This window comes from Podarcis pityusensis (genome assembly GCF_964106645.2).
Source record: "Podarcis pityusensis genome assembly, chromosome: 6".
Lineage (NCBI taxonomy): Eukaryota > Metazoa > Chordata > Lepidosauria > Squamata > Lacertidae > Podarcis > Podarcis pityusensis.
In genome coordinates this window covers 25,107,965-25,127,615 of record NC_138030.1, presented here as the reverse complement: position 1 = coordinate 25,127,615, position 19,651 = coordinate 25,107,965, and the positions used below count along the sequence as shown (strand labels likewise).

Genomic DNA, 19,651 nt, shown 5'->3' with positions numbered 1-19,651 from the left:
AAATTTCAAAACTACCACTAATTCAAATTTTGGAATATTTGGTAAATCACATTTAAGAAATCACTGGCATAATTTTCTTCCTCATCAGATACATAAAAGAGTTTAAAATACTACACAAATCTAATTCTTCAGAATACATTTAAGAGCAAAGAAATATCATATAAATATCTCTTCTTTGCTGAACATCAGTTTTTGCCACCAAAGCTATAATTACACTGAAAAGCCACAAATAACCCAAATCCCAGATAAGAAGTTGAAAATTCAGATATCAAGATGAGCTATTCAGACTTTTCAAATATTGATATGCAAATTTGATATTTGAGGATTTAAATAACAAGGCAGGGAGGGTAGGGGAATGAAAACATATAAATGAGAAATTTCCTCACTGTTTCATTTCAGTTCTACACTATACAAGTCCAGCTACACATTCAGCTATAATGTGACATGGCCCTGTCAGGACTGTCTCACTTCGAAAAGTGTGTTTTAATTACTCTGTTAAAAAAAACTGAAGAAAAATAACCTAGAATATCAGAAAAAAGACTACATTTTGCAATCTTTACCCTTACAGGCTATCTTACTACAGACAGGAAGGATTATTTTATATGGGGGGGAAACTCATTCATGTGATTTCCCCCTACCCATAATCTGAAAGGGTATAGTCCAGAAAGAGTTGTACCATAGGATAGTTCTGAATGTGTATTTAGCTTTTTAGACTTGTCAGACTCTGGGGTTTACTTCCCATCTCAGTAAAAGCTGAGCTCAGCCTCAACTTCCCATCTGTAAAATGATAATACTGGTCACTTTTGGCATGCTGCAGTTGCACAGATATGCTATGGAAAGAAATACTTTGTACATTAAAAATGGTGTATGAATTCAATAACAGCAAAAATTATTAATGGGTTGAGGAACTGAAAACGCAGAGACACAATCAGCAAAATTCAGAGGCACACACCCAAACCTTATTATAGTCTCCCTTCCTGAGCCACACTCAAATAAACTGAGATGGGAAGGGCCAAGGCAACTGTATCCTAAAAGATAATCCTCATTGTGCATTGGCTCGATCACAAATGATAGACTTTGTATTGGTTAGAGGACAGCTAATGTAACATAGCAGCGAAGAAACTTGGACCATAATTCTGTGCACAAGGAGATGGTCCCATAGAAATCATATTATGTGCCACATGAGTCAAGGAGCTGCCAAGTCAAACCTTGTACCTGCCATGACCCCACTACATACTTAATAGCACAATCCTACTCAGAAGTAGGTCCTATTGAGGATTGCAATCTTAGACAAGTCCTTGTCTCACAGCCTCTTCCCCAGATCTGTAATAATGTACTGATACTGACCTACCTTAATGGCTTGTTGCCATGAGATAATGTTTGTGAAATGCTAGGTTTTAGCACAGTAGAGTGCTATCGTTCATACCAAGTTAGTTGTAATGACCAGCTTGTCCCACTGATTTCAAAGGAACTTAAGTTCAGATACACAACAGAGCAATCCTAACCATGTCTATTTGGAAGACCTATTGTATGCAATGAGACTTATTCCCAGCCTTGGCTACAATACTAACCTCAATTACCTGGGAATAAGCCCCATTGAATTCAATGGAGCTTACTTCTGAGTAGCCATGGTTAAGACTGCAGTCTCAGTCTGGATGCAGCCCAGTGTGCTCCCAGATTACAGTCCCTAGAACAAACCATGCCAGCCGAAGTTCTTATGGTTTCTCTTTATTGTTTGATATATTTATGTACCACATTATATGTTAAAGATAGATTTTCTGATATACATTTTTCATCTTTTTTACCACAATTACACCACACATACATTGGAAACAGCTCCACAGATCTGGTAGTTGCACAGAATGGTTTTTTGTGTGTGTTTTGTTTCATATCCAGAATACTTTTTTCAAATCAAACAACTTGATTTTGTTTTATTTTGCAATTTAGAAATAAAAATGACCCAATCCAGAACTGAACTCCCAAGTCTCTGATCTCAGATGGAGGTCAAGGAAGGTCAAAATGGGAAGTGCTGGTATTGGACATGAGTTTGTATGGAAGTATTAAGCAGTCCTTACTAGTTGTTTTAATATACAATGTAAACACTACAGCTTTTGTGGCTCATCATTGGTCACTGAAACCATTTCAACTAGTTGCTCATACAATCTAAATCTTGCATTAAGTTTCATCAGGTCATTATGTTGCCCAGTTTCCCAGCACAAGGATCCCAAGAGACTTGGGTGCCTTTTCTTTTTTAAAAAAAACAAGACTGAATTGCATAATACTTGCAGAAATATTACCAGCAAACCTCTCATTATTTCCAAATACAGAATTTCATCTTCCTTATAAAGATAAGAGTTTTTAGACTAGTGAATGAACAGGACAAGGAAATATTTCAAATATTTTCTCTCTGATAATATCTAAATATATATATATATATATATATGAGTCTTCTTAAGTTTATTTAAAAAGTCTGCTGGGCTAAGCGTTTGATCTGGAAACTTTGCTTAACGTTCTGTGATAGAATTTCTTGGGTGTACTTAACTGAAACAAAAAAAGAAAGAACAACATTTCTCCTTTGATGAGGATGCATAATCATTTGACTATGTGGATGTTCTGTGTGATTCTCTCGCAACCCCTCCCTTTAAGTGCAACCAACTCAACTCATCCTTTAGTCTTCTGTATTGGTTCTATAAGCCTCGATGAGGCCTTCTAAAGAGTGAATGAACCCAGACACACTGCATATACCCCCTATTACAAAAATGGCCACATCAAAGAAGACATGGTGCCACAAGAGCTTCCTCCACAAGAGCTTGAGGTGGAAGAGGCTGGGGAGGAGGAAACAGAGGCCTGCACCTGTGAGGCTCCCGGTCAGGCCCATCAGGAGGGCAAAATGAGGGACATAAATGGCCATCAACAAGGTAAAAACTACAAGGGCACACCTGAGGGTGAGTCCCCAGGATTTGATCCTGCCATCACCTCCATAGCAATTAGGGAAGAAGGCCCTGGCTCCATCTTGGAAGAGGGATCTCTCCAGGACCTCCACAGCTGCAAAGAACGGCAATGGGTAGGACAGCAAAGCTTTGGCCACCAAGAAAAGGTTGACAACGGCCCTAATGGTGGATGGCAAGTTATCTGTGATGACTTCCTTTGTCTCATCGGCCCAAGTCAGGTAGGCAACCAAGGCAAAGAGTCCCTTCAGGATGCAAGCAGCTATGTGAGTCCAGTTCATCATGCAGTGGAACTCCTTAGGGTTCTGCATGTTCCCTTCTAAGGAAGGCAGAAAGATCTGAGAGGTGTAGCTGAAGACAATGATGCCGATGGAGATGGGGAACTTCTTCACGTCAATGTAAAACTTGACTTTGTCCCATGCCCAGTCACGGGCTCTGGAGAGGCAGTAGGCGATGACTAAAATGTTGATCACAAAATGAGCCAAGGTGCAGAGCAAGCTGAACTTGGAGACAGCCTTGAGGTTCTTCAAGAAAGCACAAGGAAGGAGCACAGCTGTGGCAATGATGGACCATGATTTCTGAGAGACCGGCAAGGTTGGGAAGCTGTTGTACATCAGGTTGCCACTGACCACCACATAGAGGATGCAGGTCATGACCAACTCTATGATCTGAGCCACATTCACAATCCTGCCCCCAAGCGAGGGGAACCTGGGAGCACAGCAAGCATTCGCAATGTCCACATAGGAGTCTCTCACCCTGACTATCTCCCCGTCTTCGTTCTCTTCATAGAGACAGGCAATGAGGATTTTCCCAGTGTAGCAGCAAACCACTGCTGCAAAAATAATTAAAAAGAGTCCTAGGTATCCACCATGGAGTATAGCATAGGGCAGGCCAAGGACAAACATCCCCTAAAAAGAGACAAAATGGAGACTGTGTTGCTCAGTTTTACTTAGCACGTGACAACTCAGGGGGTGGGGTGGAAGGGACAGAAACAAAATGCAAGGGCCTGTTACCCACCCCCACCCCTCCAATATTCCATAGAATTAAATAAAAATCAGGACAGACCCCAGAAAGAAATAGCATAATTCACTTTTCTGCATGTAATAACTCTTAAATGTTTGAATGTAATCACAGAACCTTTATTTAAGGTGGCGGTGGTGGGGATTCTGTCATTTAAATTCTGTGGTTTCTTTCTTTTTTAAAAAGAAAAAGTTGTATGCTTTGGAGAGGGGGGGGGAAGCATAAATAGTTAAATATTTAAAAGCTTTTTAAAAAACCAGTTAAGTAATCCAAAATGTTGTGGAATAAATTTCAATAAATCATCGTCCTTGCTTGCAGATGCTTTTTGTTTTTTTAAACTCACATTAAGACTGCAATCCCTAACACACTTGCAAGGCAGTAAGCCCCACTGAACACCATAGGATTTATCTCTAGGTGAGAATGCATTGGATTCACTGCATTTCTTTAAATGGCTTTTGACCCTTTTTCCTTTGACTGGGTTTTTGTTTGTTAAGATCCAAAGCATTGAAGCAATCTTGAAAATATCTCACACAAAGAAGTGGCTGGCAGCTCTCAAATTCATTCCCTTCTTTGAAAATTGAAAGGATATGTTTTGAATCAGTAGCGAACACAAATATTCATAACTCTTCCCCTTCCCCTTTGTATCTTATCTTGTTTAAGACTGTAAGCAGCTGGCTCAATTTGCTGCTCTTTTAAAATAAATAAATAAATTGTACCTAGTACCTGGTGCAATATCAGACAGAATAATAAAGTTTTGGTGTTTCAAACTGTTTGGAGTTATAATCTGAGGATCCGCACAATTCCTTTCCTCTCCTCCCCCCTCCCAAATATGCGATTCTGCAATGAAACATTCGTTAATTCATTATTGCAAATGTAAAATGCCCTGGTTTAAGCTAGAAGACATTCCCATTAGGTTCCTTATGCAAACTGAAAACCAGTTCAGGCAAATGAATCTAGTCCTATGGCTGGACTGGTTTATAAGCCATATTGGTGAATCGTTACAGAGGGCATTTTTAGAAGCAGTCTTGATAATCGAAGATTCCTCTAGGTATCAAAAAACTCCGCCACATTTTCAAATAAGAAAACATTTTTTTACAAAAATTCGATTTGGCTGTAAATTAAATTGAATTTTATCAGACCTGGCAATAAATTGGACAGGGAAATATTTTAAAATATCAATAGACAGGCTTGGGGAGTCTCGCATTCCGTTTCCAGCCTTTTAATACCCAACGAAAATCGATCACAAGTATGGAAATGCAACTTTATCTTCCTAAGAAGCATTTCCTGATCAATTATTACTTTCCTCCTTTCGGATCTGAAGAATATCCGATTGAAACCGAAGAACACCGGGATGTCATTTCGTTACATCGCATTTTTTTATTGTCTGTAACAGGAGTTCTTGACTTTATGCACCTGCACTTTTGAACACACAAAATTAACTCTTTAAAGGAAAGTGGGGGCGGGGGGGGGACTCAGTGAGATTGTGCAGTTTGGTTTGAGAGATTAAAACCAGGAACCGTCAGTTTAAGTACTACGATGCAAAAAGACGTTAATGTATAGTGTCTCTGTGTGTTTTTCCATTTACTCCTTAGGCGAGTCACATTCCAAATGCGCGGCTTTCTTTTTTTATTAGCTGAATGGGCAGAGGAAAATTAATACAGACTCTGAAACGCCTAGGGGAGGAGGGAACAGGCTCTCCTGTTTGGACCATCTGTTGCCTTGGTTATGTCGAGGTGCAGAGTCGAGCCAGAAGCGGTGCTATGCACCAAAACAAAACAAAAAACACCGAATTGAGGAGGAAAGAAAGGAGAGGCAGAAGGGCCATTCGGATTTCGAGGTGCATACCCGACACCACAGTCTTTTGTGTTCCGTAACAATGTCTGCGTTTTGATTTCTCAGCATGAGAAACATGGATTAACATCATCACTGCAGGAATAAGATGGACCGAATTGAGGTGGGGAGAGGGAGGAGGGAAGAGAGAGAAAAAAGAGAAGGACAGAGAGAGAGACTGAAGTAGGGAGAGAATTCTTTGGCCATTCTTTTAACTGACCTAAAAAGAGAAGTTGTTGGCTGTTGATGCGTGTGATGCGATCTTAAGTATGTGCTCCCGAATCGCGACCTAACCCCTAATCCTTGAATGTCCCGGCCCCAGTTATGTTATGTGCAATCACCCATGTGCGACGTGGTCTCGGGAGTCCACACGTTCCTAGGAGAAGTGGTTTGCACTAGGTGGTCCGTTGGAGGTTCCTCCACCGCCTCTAAGGTCCTATGAGGGCAGGGAGCGTGAGGGCAGGGCGCAGCTGAGCCGCATCTGCGACGGAATTCGCTCCAGGGCGAACCATGATGCGCACGGGCCCCTAGGAAGGAGGGGGGGGGGAGAGGAGGGCGTCCTGACTCTCTGCAAGGCAGTGGCCAGGCTCTGCCGCCGGTTCCAAGGGAGCCAGGACCCCGCCCCACGGAATGAAGAGCAATGGAATTGGGGGGGGGGGGGTTGCGTTACCTGGATGGCGTTGGTGACATTCCAGCCGGCTTCCCAGGCTGTGATCCTGGGCTTCCCTTGGCCGGACAGCTCGGAGCAGACGCCTTCGTCCTTGGAGGCGGACGGAGGCAGGGGCCCGGTGCCGTCCCGCTGGTAGTGGATGTCCCCTTCCAAGGGCGGCTCCCCTCCTTCCTCGCTGCCCTCGGATTTCAAGATGTCCATCTGCAGCCCTTGCCGGTGCTCGTAGTCCAGGTCATCGCAGTGCACGAATCCCACCGCCTCCTCGTCCGTCGCCGCCTGGAAGCCCAAGCGGGCGAACACCCCGCTGACTTTCGCCTGAGACTTGTTCGAAACCGAGGTGGCCACATTGGAGATCTTGCTGCGGATTAGCGTCGCCATGATGCTGGCTCTGGCTGCGCCTCAATCGGGTGTGTGTGAGAGAGTGAGTGAGTGTGTGTTGGGGGCGGGGAGAGAATTTACACGCTCCTAAAAAGTAGGGGGAGTTGAAAATTTTAAGTTTAATTTTTTTAAAAAAGGTCGGTGGAATTCTGCGCCAAGCACGATCCAGGCTCCGCTCGTGCGCTCTTGCCGACGGTGGCGATGCGTTTTAGCAGGGCGCTATCTCCACTCCCGGATGGAATTGGACCTTCTCCTCCTCCGCAGTGTCCCTTGGACCATGACACCACTCAGAGGGTCCACCTTGGCGCCTCCATATGAGCCTGTCGCCTTCTACCTGGTGCATGAGGGGAGGGCAGGGCAGGCAGGGCTGCGGGGTGGTCGTGGGGATGTCTGCTGCTTGGATGCCCGGCTCGCCTCTCCCAAGAAATCTCCTCGTCTTCCTCTCTCCCCCAGCCTCCTCCTCCCTCTTCTTCTTCTTCTTCTTCCTCCTAAGCAGGAGAGAGGCGGGTGGGTTGTCTCTCCAGCCTTAGCGGTGCCAATGCAATGCAGAGAAGCCTGGGGGTGGGGGGAGGGAGGGACGAAGGGAGAGAGAGAGAAAGGGAAAGAGAGAGAAGAAGAGGGACGTGCGATGATCACCAGATTGCCAACGCAAGCCTTTTGCTGTGCACAACACGTTATCCATCCCCACGCGTTCATCTATCAGGAGGAAGGGGAGGGGGGCAGCGGGATGAGGAAAGGTTTGCTGCATTTCTGGGGGAGGTACTGCAAGTCCCCACCAAAATCTACTCCCCCCACCCCTTTTCTTACTCCAACAGCAACACCCACGCCTCAGAAACACTGCGGATGGAAAGGAGGGGGACACGATTTAAATTCTACATGGTGTTTCTGTTCCGTTCCAAGCCTGGTTCTCAGAATGCCACAAAACCCAGTCCCTCTTCTCTCCCCCCTCCCGCCGCCCACCTTCACCCACCAACAAAAGGCAATCATATCCATGATGGATATTGCTAGGGAAAGGATCTTCCCAACTCGCTGGACAAATTTATCTCTCCCTCCGCCCAATATTTGTGGATCATCTTTCTCGCTCCGCCGCCCCCCCCCCCACTTGCACAGGCACACACACATCCCACCCCCCCGCAGATTAACAGTGCCAAAACGTGAGGCAAGAGGTACGGGGAGTAAGGACAGAAAGTCAGGCCTAAAAAGATGGAGAATTTATTACGCACAGAGAAGGAGAGACAGGGAGATTTTCGCTGCAATGCTATAACTAGTTTCAAGGCCCATTGAATTCCATAGGACTTCATTCGTAGTCGACAAGCGTAGGATGGCACCTGCTCATCCTTTTGCTTCTATGACGTGTAAAGAGAGTGTAAACCCCCAAATGGAATAGATTTGTTTGTTTTTCAAAAAGCCTGTTGCTAGAGAATATATACAAGGGAAGCCTTCACGTTCATATACATAATTCATTTCTTTTCGGTATGTCAGTATGTCTGTTAGATCTCTTTGGGAACCACAAATGATGGTCTCATAATTTTATTACCTGGTAATCTGATACCATAGGAGGGAAAACTGAGACGCCATTTCTTTTCGCCCGATGTTTAGAGAGCCCCTAGCACCTTTAAAATAAGGCAGCAAGCTTCGCCGATTTGCTAGCTTACAGGGGAGGAAAAGGGAAATGTCGACCCCAGCCAAGCACTTTTACAAAGTCGTGTTGTTCAGCAAACTCTGTTTTCTCGTTTGATTGGTCCGACTCCCCCACCCCGCTGTCCCACCACTCGCTCTTCATTTAATATGGCTGTTAAATGTTCCTAAAATAGCATCTCGCCTGTAGTACTGACGTAATGCTCTTTCTGAATTTTATTTGCTGTTTCCTTTGCGTGATCCGAATCGTCCCCGAATTTTCTTTTACAGCGGATCTAAATCGCATTGTAAAACCAGAAGGAAGCTGGAGGAAAGGAGGACGAACAAGGCTGTGACGTTTCTCGAAAGAGGTTTATTATAGTCGCAGGAAATCGTAGCCCAACTATGTTACCTTGTCTGGGGTTCAAAAGAGCCGGCATTCCTAGCACGATTCGGAGAGCTTTTGCGCAGACACAAATCCCGGTGGTGGCTTGAAAAAAGAAAGAAAGAGAAAAGACTTCCAAGTAAAGATGGCGCTTCTAACTACAAATCTTAAATCGGTGGGTTTATTTTGCGCTAAAGGAAGCGGCCTCTGTCGCCAATGTTGTGAGTGAGGAAGGTCAAAATGAACCCTTTCTTGCCAAAATTACACATACTTACACACACACACCTCAATTTCGAAGCCGAGCTTCGCCGTTTAGCAAAATCAGGCTTCATCCTGGCTTTGGAGAAGGAATTATCACATATCGTTGCACAAGTAGGTCGAGAAAGACAAGCCCTGGAGTTGCCCGCCCCCCTCGCTCCATATTTAGAAACATACAACATGCGTCTGGCAAAAAGGAAGGATCAAATCGCAGCCAGGTTTTAATTTCTATTGCAGAAAACATACACGGAAGGTAATGTCACCCAGCTCACAGCGCGCGCGCGCGCGCACATCCACACACCTGCCTGGGACTCAAGTTTACTTGGAACCCAAAGAAAGATCCTTAAAGCGCTTGAGACTTTGCTGTTGTAATTGCATTTAAATCCTAACTTCTTTTCGAAGGAGCTCAAGGTGGCGAACGTGGTCTTCCTCCTCCTGAATTAATCTTCATAACAACCTTGTGAGGTAGGTTAGTCTGAGAGGTAGTGAACGGCTCAAGGTCACCCTGCCAGCTTTATAACCGTGAGGATTTGAACCCTGTTCTCCCAGCACTCTACACTACACTACACTGCTACCTTCCGTACCCTTTCCCCACCATTTGTCTGTATCTATCCAGCCGATCTCTTTGAAGCAAAATCCCCGGAGGTTTGGTTTGTAGCTGTCGTGTGTTTTACAACTGATTCTCATACGAAGTAACACTGAAGAGCCCGGATGAACCTCAACAGGGATGTGTGGGATAAACCCTAACGGGCAGAACCAGAGCAATATCATAAGCACCGAACTAGACAACTGAACATCCCCCGCTTCTTAGGCTACTAAACAGGCCAGAATGAATGCCATTTTAACTCCCTTTGGGAATATATATATATATATATATATATATATATATATATATATCTTGCTCACTTGCTTTGCATCTCAGCAAAGGAAACAAAATTCTGACCCTCTGCACACAAAAATCTGGATAGAATTAGCAAGATCTGCACGTTATTGTGATTTTCATTATAAAGGAAATATTTTATATGAACCGTTTTAAATAGACCTTCTTAAAACATGGGCGCCCGAAGGCGTAACAGAGATTTTCTCAATGAGACGAAAAAGAGTCAGATCAAACAACGAGCAGCCTTTTTGTTGTTTGTCTGGTCTGGAAAAGGTCATGGTCGGCCGGCTTCCTCGGAGACGTCTATTTGTACATTCTAAACGAGGGAAGCCCCATTGTCTTCATTAAGCTTTTCTTGTTTTTGATGACGTGAGTGTCCCCCAATCTCGTCCCTCCTCCCAAAGAGCCCCGGCTCTCGCGTGCACTGATATCCCACCTCCCACAATATCATCCTCGCAAACGCTATTCCCAAGACCAAGGTCCAACCAAACCGGTTCCTGGCTGTTTTTTCGTTCCAACAGCTCTTTCATAGCCTCCGGAATTTTGTACAGCCTCCTGCACTACTTAAATAGAGTTATATAGTTGTCCTTTAAACAGCTATACTGACCAGCGTCTCGGTATGAAAAGACACAATATAGCCTGGAATGGGTTTCAGGATTACATCTTGCATTTAATCTGCCACATTTCATCCTAAAAACAATCCCCAAAGGTCTCTCTTTTTAACACCCAGTTGTTTCAGTGGATTGCAGTCATTTCAGGATCTTTGCTGGATGCAAACATCTAGTCCCTGTGAAATCATTATTCATTAGTGCATTCATTCAAAGGCACGCTTGGATCGATGCATCGTTGTCTTCCTCTGCTGGTTTTGCTCCGGCCCCATCCACACGCGAAACACACACGAAATGTTTATTTGGATTTCACCTGATTCGCTTTCTGAAACCAGTGAGATTAACTGGCTGCAATCACCCAGAAAAGTTGCTGGGGGGCAAACCGCCACGCTGACAAGGGAAAGGGGAAAGCTAAATGTCAAATTTACTAATAAATCTGTTTCTCCCGAATTAATTAATCCGGAAGTACTGCTCACTCCTAATAGCCTTCAAAAGGATTCGAGAGGATTTCGCATTGTCATCCCTTGAGAATACATCTAGGGGTGAGTTCACATTTCAAGATTATCATGTCCTTAGCCCGCTCCTAAACGAAAATAAAGCAAAAGCAAATCCACATACGCAGAGTCTCCCACAACCGATTGCACATTCTTTCATACTGTAAACTCCCTGGGGCAGAGAACTGCCTTTTTGTTTGTTTGTGAATCTGCAAAGCGCCACGCACATTGATGGCGCCAAATAAATAAATACATAAATATCATCAGAGAGATGCCTGTGTGAAACACACATCACACCAATCAGATCCCACAGACAAGTGTTTTCATTCATATCGGTTGTGATGCACATGGGTCCCCCCCCCCCCCCCGTGGAGGCAGTTCACACGTTCAGCGGCTAGTAATCAAGCGACGAGAGAGGTACATCACTAACGCGTTCTTTCCAATCAAACTGGGTTTGAAATGGGATGGTGCCAGTCCCTAAACGATTCTTCTTTTATTTGGATCCAACGGGATCTGAAATCCATCTTTCAGCGCGCGCGTTTTGAACTCAGCGCCGGGGAAAGGAGTCAGGGAAGGAGACGAGACGCCCCGCCCCATTTCGACGCCCCAAAGGCGTATTTCCCTCCGAAGATAAATTGCTCAAAAAGTTGTCTTCTTATGGGCGTTAGTTTGTAAGGTGTAGCTAGATATCGCTCTGTGCATACTTTATAGCCTTAACAACTTGGAGAGGGCGGGTGGAGAGATAGGAACAGCTTTTCATTTATCGGTTTCTTTTTAAACGCCCCCCCCCCAAAAAAAAACAAACCCTGAAGATTATTCTCTCCTCCCGGGAGGGAAAGGTTTGAGTCGGAATTCAGCAAGTTCGGCAGCGAAGCAGTCGACCTCGTACGGCGATTAAAATTGGCCAAGCCGGTGCGCCCGGAGGCGCACGAAACTAGACCGGTGTCCATCGGCTGCCGCGCGTTCCTCGGCCTGTCGACGGCCAGAGGAAGAGCCAGGACTTCTTTAAAATTCAAGATATCTCAAGGACTCCTCCTGCACATACACACGCACTCACAAACACAGAGACAGCCAAACACACGCGACACAAGGAGAGCTTTATAACGCGCCTGCAGTCCGCGCGCCAGACTTCCACTGGAAGACCACGGCGCGGCGCGGCTCTTCCAGGGGATTCCGCCTCGCGTGCCACCCCTGCCGGCTGCATTTCAGGAGAGAAGCGGGGAAATCGCCTTGTTCGATTGCCCGATGCTCCCGTTCGCTCTGAATCGGTGGGGCTGGGTCTCTGGGAAAGTGTGCCCAGGACTGCAGCCAGAGCATTTCAGACTTTTGAGAAAAAGAGAAGGAAAAAGAGGGGAGCGGGGAGGAACTGGTTCCCCTTTGAACACAGAAACACATGGACAAAAGGGAGGGAGAGCGGGAGGGAGACGATCTCCTGCTTGACAGGGTTGCAGCTAGCAAAAACGCCCCAAGAAGAATGTACCGCCCCTAGCCACCCCGCCGCTTTTCCTACTGTACCTGCCCGCCCTCGCAAGAGTGCGAAACTTTCCGGTAGTCCGATGCCGGCAAAAGAGGTCCCTTCTGTCGATGGATTTCGGTGACACGCGGTCACCGTCATTGTCAAATCACACGCACGCGCTCTCTCACACATACGTTTAGTCCTGATCTCACCGAGAGCGTTTCACTGGAAATGTCCCGTGAAAAGCGGGTCAGGAGGAGAGAAAGAGAGAAAGAGAGGGAGGGAGCCGGAGAACTAAAAAGGAAAGAAGGAGACAGGGATAGATGAAAGATGGAGAAGGAAGAGCGCATTTAGGAAGAGAGAGAGAGAGAGAAATGGATCAGGAATAGAGAAGCAGAGACAGAGAGGGAAACGTGCCGGTTACCTAGGATTCATCTTTGCCTGCAGATCCATCGTTCCATATGCAAGAGGACAAGGAATGAGGGGTTGAAACAGCGGAGAGAGGGAGGCGAGGGAGCGAGCGAGCGAGCGGACGGACGGACGGACGGATGGATCACCGCGTCACTGACGCGCGGTAATAATTATTCCCACGGAGGGTGATGGATGCGAATCTTGTCCAAAGGTTAGCAGGTCTGGAGCGTATGCTTCTGATGGCCAAATAATTTCAGAATGGAGCTAGAGAGAGAGAGAGAGAGAGAGAGAGAGAGAGAGAGAGAGAGAGAGAGAGGCAGGCGAAGACCCACTTTTGCTTTCCCAAGCAGGGAGACGCGCGCGCGTCCGCGTATGTCAGAGAGCAGGGAGGTGGGGGCTGTGAGTACAGTACCTAGACACGAGATAGCTGGAGGCTTTTTTGTGGAGCCTAAACCAGGTCAAGGAAAAAGATGTGCCGTTTCCCCTCGTTTCCCACCCGCCCCGCCCCCTCTTTAAGAGGACGTCACGTTTTTCACAAATCCAGAGCTCGCGTATTTATTCCTGGAAGGGGTTCGGGGAAGAACACCCTGACTCAGACATTTCTTCTTGAAATGGTAAATCCCACTGCGAGCCCCGCCAGAGAGCCGTCGTGTTGCAAAGGGCAGGGCGATAAGCTGCCGTCCAAAGGGTTAAACGGCTTTGCCCTTATCTCCTCGGAACAGGCAGCGTTTTGCACAACCTGCATTAATAACAGCCCCCGCAGAATAAAGCCACCGAGTGCTCAGATTCTTACGGAGAAAGGATGGATAGAGGCGACGGGAGTAGACTGAGCCCAAAATATTGGACTTTCAGCGCTCGACCAGGACAGTTTTGATAACTCCCCTGAGGCCGCTCCTAACGTCCACTGCTTCCTCTTAGGCTTTCATTTAAAACGACAATTCCCTTTTTCACAACTGAGCAAGAGTATCAGATTTCCTTTTTAAGGCAAGTTTCTAGTTCTCATGATTGCTAACAAATGTTCAGTGAGTGCTGTCATAAGAAGGTGCAGCAAAGGTTCAGCTTTGGCATCATTGTAACAGTGCATTTATTATACTTATGAATTAAAAGTAGGAAATCTGCACACATTCAAAGTGTTGGGAGATGTTGCACTGAAGACAACAAGGGTTTGCAAGTGAAAAAAGTCGACAGATAGGGGAACCTCCAAGCTTCCGAGACTGTCTTTCTGACCTTACCTGAGTTTAAAGGTAAAGGTACCCCTGCCCGTACGGGCCAGTCGTGTCCGACTCTGGGGTTGCGCGCCCAACTCGCTTAAGAGGCCGGGGGCCAGCGCTGTCCGAAGACACTTCCGGGTCACATGGCCAGCGTGACAAGCTGCATCTGGCGAGCCAGCACAGCACACGGAAACGCCATTTACCTTCCTGCTAGTAAGCGGTCCATATTTATCTACTTGCACCCGGGGGTGCTTTCGAACTGCTAGGTTGGCAGGCACTGGGACCGAGCAACAGGAGCGCACCCCGCCGCGGGGATTCGAACCGCAGACCTGACGATTGGCAAGTCCTAGGCGCTGAGGTTTTACCCACAGCGCCACCCGCGTCCCTTAGTTTACCTTTCCTCAAATGCTAGACCAGAGGTTTTCAACCTTTCTGAGTCTATGGCTCCCTTGACCAACTACATTCTTTCTGGGGCACCCCTGTGGGGCTTAGGAGCCCAGTTATGTCACCCTTTGCCTGTAGAGCTGGCAGCCTCTCACCCTTTTTTGAACTTCCTCCCTTGTGGAGTGTTCCCCGAAAAACTCTGGTCTCTGAGCCATGGCCCCTGCCCCAGAGAGAGGGGCCTGGGAAGAGGATGCCCCCAGTCTTAGTGGCCAAACAGAAACTGGCCAAAGGTGAATGTAAGGCCAGCACCTTACCTTGGGAGGCAGCAACGACAGCAGCAGGTGCTGCCAGATCTGCATGGGGGAAAGGCTCCCCTTCAGCACTGGGTACCCAGACAGGCACTACACACAGCAAGCACAAGAAAGGTCAGTGCAATGCCTGCCTGTCTGCCTGGCCTCCCACTTCTCTGTCCATTCCCAGCAGCAAGGGCTGGTGGACTGGCTGGCTGGCTTCCCTCACCCATTTGTTTGTTTGTTTGTTTGTTTGTTTGTTTGTTTGCTTGCTTGCTTGCTTGCTTGCTTGCTTGCTTGCTTGCTTGCTTCAATGCCACCTCAGTTCCTGGCAACCAGCACCCCCTGGCCAGCCCCAGGCACCATTCGCCTGTGGAGCTTGTAGCCAGGGTTGGAACAAACAGCTGTGCAAGCCTTTGTGAGGCAGAGATGTGAGAGGGCATCCAAGGAGGGAGGGAAGGAAAGAGGGACAGAGGCCAGTGTTGCCCGTGGCACCCCTGACAGTCATTCAAGGCACCCAAGGGTGCCATGGCACAATGGTTGAAAGCCACTGTGCTAGACTGTTGGGGTTGCTGACCTAACTAACAAGATAGATGATTCAGGTTCAAGGACACCTCACAACTTAATTATCACATATAGTATTAATTATAATGTGTATTGTGTATCTACTATAAGTATTCATAAAGGTAAAGGTAAAGGTAAAGGTAAAGGGACCCCTGACCATTAGGTCCAGTCGTGGCCGACTCTGGGGTTGCAGCGCTCATCTCACTTTATTGGCTGAGGGAGCCGGCGTACAGCTTCCGGGTCATGTGGCCAGCATGACTAAGCCACTTCTGGCAAACCAGAGCAGCGCACGCAAACGCCATTTACCTTCCTGCCGGAGCGGTACCTATTTATCTACTTGCACTTTGACGTGCTTTCGAACTGCTAGGTTGGCAGGAGCAGGGACCGAGCAATGGGAGCTCACCCCATCGCAGGGATTCGAACCACTGACCTTCTGATCAGCAAGTCCTAGGCTCTGTGGTTTAACCCACAGCACCGCCCACGTCCCTATAAGTATTCATAGTATCCCCTTTAATGTCTTAGAGGAATATTACATACCACTTTTACTCTGTGTACATGTTAGGAGAAAAAACTGGAACGTATTCTTCTCATAAGTTGTGGGATGCAATATGGGTACATGCAATGTATACATGGCTTACCAGCATCTGCACTTTTATCCTATTCTTTCCCCAAGGAGTTGAGAGCAGTGTCCCTTGTTTATCCCTGCTGCCTTCATCACAACAATCCTGCGAGGCAGCTTAGGTTGAGAGACTGTGAGTGGCCCACGGTCACCCCCCCCCCGTAAGCATCAGAGCTGAGTTGGGATTTGAACCCTGTTCTTCCAGGTCCTAGTGCCACACTCTACACCACTCTGTCTCTCCATTTTGAGCTCCATCTCCCATCATCCCTACCTAGGAGGACCAATGGCCAGGGATTAAAGATATCATTAAGTCAACCACTTTTGAACTAAAAAGAAGAAGAAAAAGAAATCGACAACCCACAGCTTTGTGTTCAGTACATATAGCTCTCTCTTTTTTAATAAAAAATATATAGATAGTGATTACTCTGGTTGGTTAGCTAAAGGACATCTCCTGTTGGTAGTTAAGAAAGGGAACATTCCCAGATTAAGGCTTCTCTCTTTCTCCCATCCATCCCTTTTCTTTATCCTGCATGTGTGTGTACTTAGTGGGGAATCCATTCCGTCTAATCTCTCCCGCCTTCTCCTTTCACTGAGCCTTGGAGCAGAATTCTGACAGAATAATGAAGACTTGCATGAAACACTATAAAAAGGCAATTAGGTAAACTGCTGGGTTGGGAGCAGCCTTGTGACCTTGCTAATAACTCTGAAGGGACCTGGGGATTTCAAGAGAATATAAAAGAAATAAAGCACACTTTTGTGGAGCGGGGTGTGTGTGCATATGTGGTATGGTCGTCACAACATGGCAGAAACATTTATCTGGCATCGTGTATGTATGTTGAAGGATATTTCACATATGGTTCTGTGGAGAGAAGGCCTCTGTGGGGTTCTAGGTCATGCTGTTTTACTATGCCAGGACAGCTGCTTATTTTCTCAATTCATTTGCATGTGTGTGTGGGGGGGGTGTCTGCTTTTTAAGCCAAACAATCCAAACTAGCAAACACTAGAGGCCATTCAAAGCTGCAGCCACATGGCACCGCACAACGTTACTGTGTGTCAGCACAAAAATGGCAATAATAACAAGAATATTTCAGGGTATTCAAAATGCTTCACATGCGTGATCTCATCACAATCGTCATAATGAGCCTATAAGATAGTTTCAGGCCACATTCACACCCTACCGTGCTATGATGCCACTTTAAAGAGATTATTTGGCTTTCCCCAAAGAATTCTGGGAGCTGTAGTTTGTTAAGGGTGCTGAAAACTTTTCCAAGGGCAACTTTGGATAATATAGAGAAGGAACATGGGCTGGCATTTTGATACCAATTATGTTGTATGGATGCTTGGGGGGGTGTGTGTCAAGAATGGCGTTCATGAGGAGCACTCATTCCATGATAGACAGCTGCCTGGAAGTCCCCATTATCACAGCACCACCATTTCTGATATGAACAGATGCTTGCAGTGGAGTAGAGTTACCCATATAGAGCTGGGTCAGTGACATGACGAGCACTGAGTGTGTCATGATTACACAGACACATTGGCGGTTTAAAACATAGATGCAACATCTCATGGGATTAGACATAAAAGCAGGATAGCTTTAATGTCACACATGAAAACCTTATTTCTTTACAGTTGCATTCTGCACCTGCTAAACTCAAAGTGGGCATTTTGGAAGATAAAAGATTTCTTTGTGATTTAAATGAATCCCAGCAGAGTGAGATTAAAGGATTTAGGGGTATATATTGAAGCCGTTTTGATGCCTCATTTGTTCTGATTGCACCTTGTCCTAGAATTCATATGCAAAGATGGGACAGACTTCCTTCTCTTTAACCAATCTATCCCTGTTTCTTATACCTTCTTATAGTAACACTAAGCATTTATAGAATATTTTAAAATGTTTAAAGTGCTTCACATACATTATCATGTTATAATCCTTACAACAACCTTGTCTACAACAGCCTCTTGCATTGTGTTTCTTAAGTGGCTGGCAATCAAGCATTTGGAAAGCACTCTGCAAGGTGGGCGGAACAAGTCACCTGTCAGTCATCTGATGTCATATTGGCACCAGATGATTGGCAGGTGGGTTGTTCTGCCCACTTGTTACAGCTGGTCCTAGGGATGAGGACAGGTAATGATCTGGCCTACTGGACCAAAACGGTTCTCCGCTCCTGCTGTACAACATATTAAAAGTTTCACAGCAATTTTAAAAACTAGAATGAATCAACACATGTTATAGGTTCACCTCAGTACAGGACCAGCTCACCCATGAGGCAAGGTGAGGCGGCAACCTCAGGTGGCAGAAGCCAGAGGGGCAGCAGATCCAGCCTCCAAGGAATGTGTTGCTCACTGCTGCCACAGAGGCAGCTGCAGAATGCTTTTTGGGTGGTCAGATCTGCCTCCTTCCCAGCCACAGGACAGGTGTTCCTCAAATGTTGAAAGACATTTTCAATTATTCTTTTCCATAAATGGAAATACTGCAATTTTTTATTTGGAAAACAAGTGATAAATGGAACAACCAATTAAATATACCTCAGCAGATAGACGGACAAATAAAATGTCCTCGTTTTGCTCCATAACGATCCAGAGCAAACCTCAATGTTAGTTATCAGAGTAAACACGATGCAGGGGTCCAAAAAAATAAAAAAATAAAAAATAGACCAGACACAATCAGTTTAATCCAGTAATTATTTACTGAAGGCAAAATGAGCATAACAGTTCGCAAATCCACAATATAAAACACTATATTTCTTGGGCAACCTTCTCCCTGTTCCTTCCACAGAACAAGGGTAAAGAACATTATATGCATACTGATATTCTTTACATTTGTCCTGTCTTGTCATAAAACTCTGAGGTTTGATTTCAGTCCAATTATAGGCATGGTTATTCAGAATTCAGTGGGACTGAATTCAGTGGAACAGCTGCAATGTGCTTATATGTGCAATGTATGAGGGAGACCTCAACAAGAATAATGTCCTACTGAGCTGTTCCCTCAGGCAAATCATTTCTGTGCAGGGCAGGAACAATTTACAAAAGTGATGGAGTTTGTGTGTAGTTGCAACTCCTAGGTCAAGAGGTAAATAAATGCTCGCTACTTGCCAAACCACTCATTACCATCCCACAGGGCCTGTCCCACAGTGTTATTGTACAGCAATTTCCACAAAAAGCTTACAGCACTGACAGAAATGGAAACATGGCTTCCATCTTTTTATGTCAACTGTTTTCAGCATCTCGTTCACCATAAGGCAAAAAAAGCCTCTCATTTTCTCAGCAATGTTGCCCATATTTTGAATTTATGATGTTATGTATTAAATAATCTCTCTCTCTCTCTCTCTCTTGTAAAATGTGAGGTTTTTAATCTATCTATCGTAATTAAGTGGTTGTGTCTGGACATTTTTTCTTTTGTATATGATTCACTTTTGTTTTCATTCATGTTATTTTATGTACAATGTTCATTTTTAACTGTGTTTCTTAAAATAGTGCACATTAGTAGTAGTAGTAGTAGTAGTAGTAGTAGTAGTAGTAGTTCTGAATGTGGAATTTATATTTTTATATAATATACACTGATTTTTTTGGCTGAGTTTTGTAAACCACTTAGAGAGTTCTTGAAATATAAAGTGATATACAAGTTGAC

At 45.5% G+C, this 19,651-nt stretch overlaps 1 protein-coding gene across 6 annotated transcripts; it reads right to left on the bottom strand.

Annotated features, from left to right (window-relative positions):
• Window positions 1-1,712: 1,712 nt before the first annotated feature.
• Window positions 1,713-13,229, bottom strand: SLC32A1 (solute carrier family 32 member 1). Of its 6 annotated transcripts, none has more exons than XM_081009257.1 (4): window positions 12,969-13,229; window positions 8,876-8,953; window positions 6,469-7,401; window positions 1,713-3,856 (listed from the first exon to the last, which is right to left on the bottom strand). In XM_081009257.1, exons 3-4 carry the CDS (start codon window positions 6,844-6,846, stop codon window positions 2,669-2,671), a joined length of 1,566 nt encoding a protein of 521 aa, XP_080865383.1. In that variant the 5' UTR covers window positions 6,847-7,401; window positions 8,876-8,953; window positions 12,969-13,229; the 3' UTR covers window positions 1,713-2,668. The 6 variants fall into 6 exon arrangements, with proteins under 6 accessions (XP_080865383.1, XP_080865384.1, XP_080865386.1 ...); XM_081009258.1 differs by lacking the exon at window positions 12,969-13,229 and adding an exon at window positions 12,599-12,694; XM_081009260.1 differs by lacking the exon at window positions 8,876-8,953.
• Window positions 13,230-19,651: the final 6,422 nt, after the last annotated feature.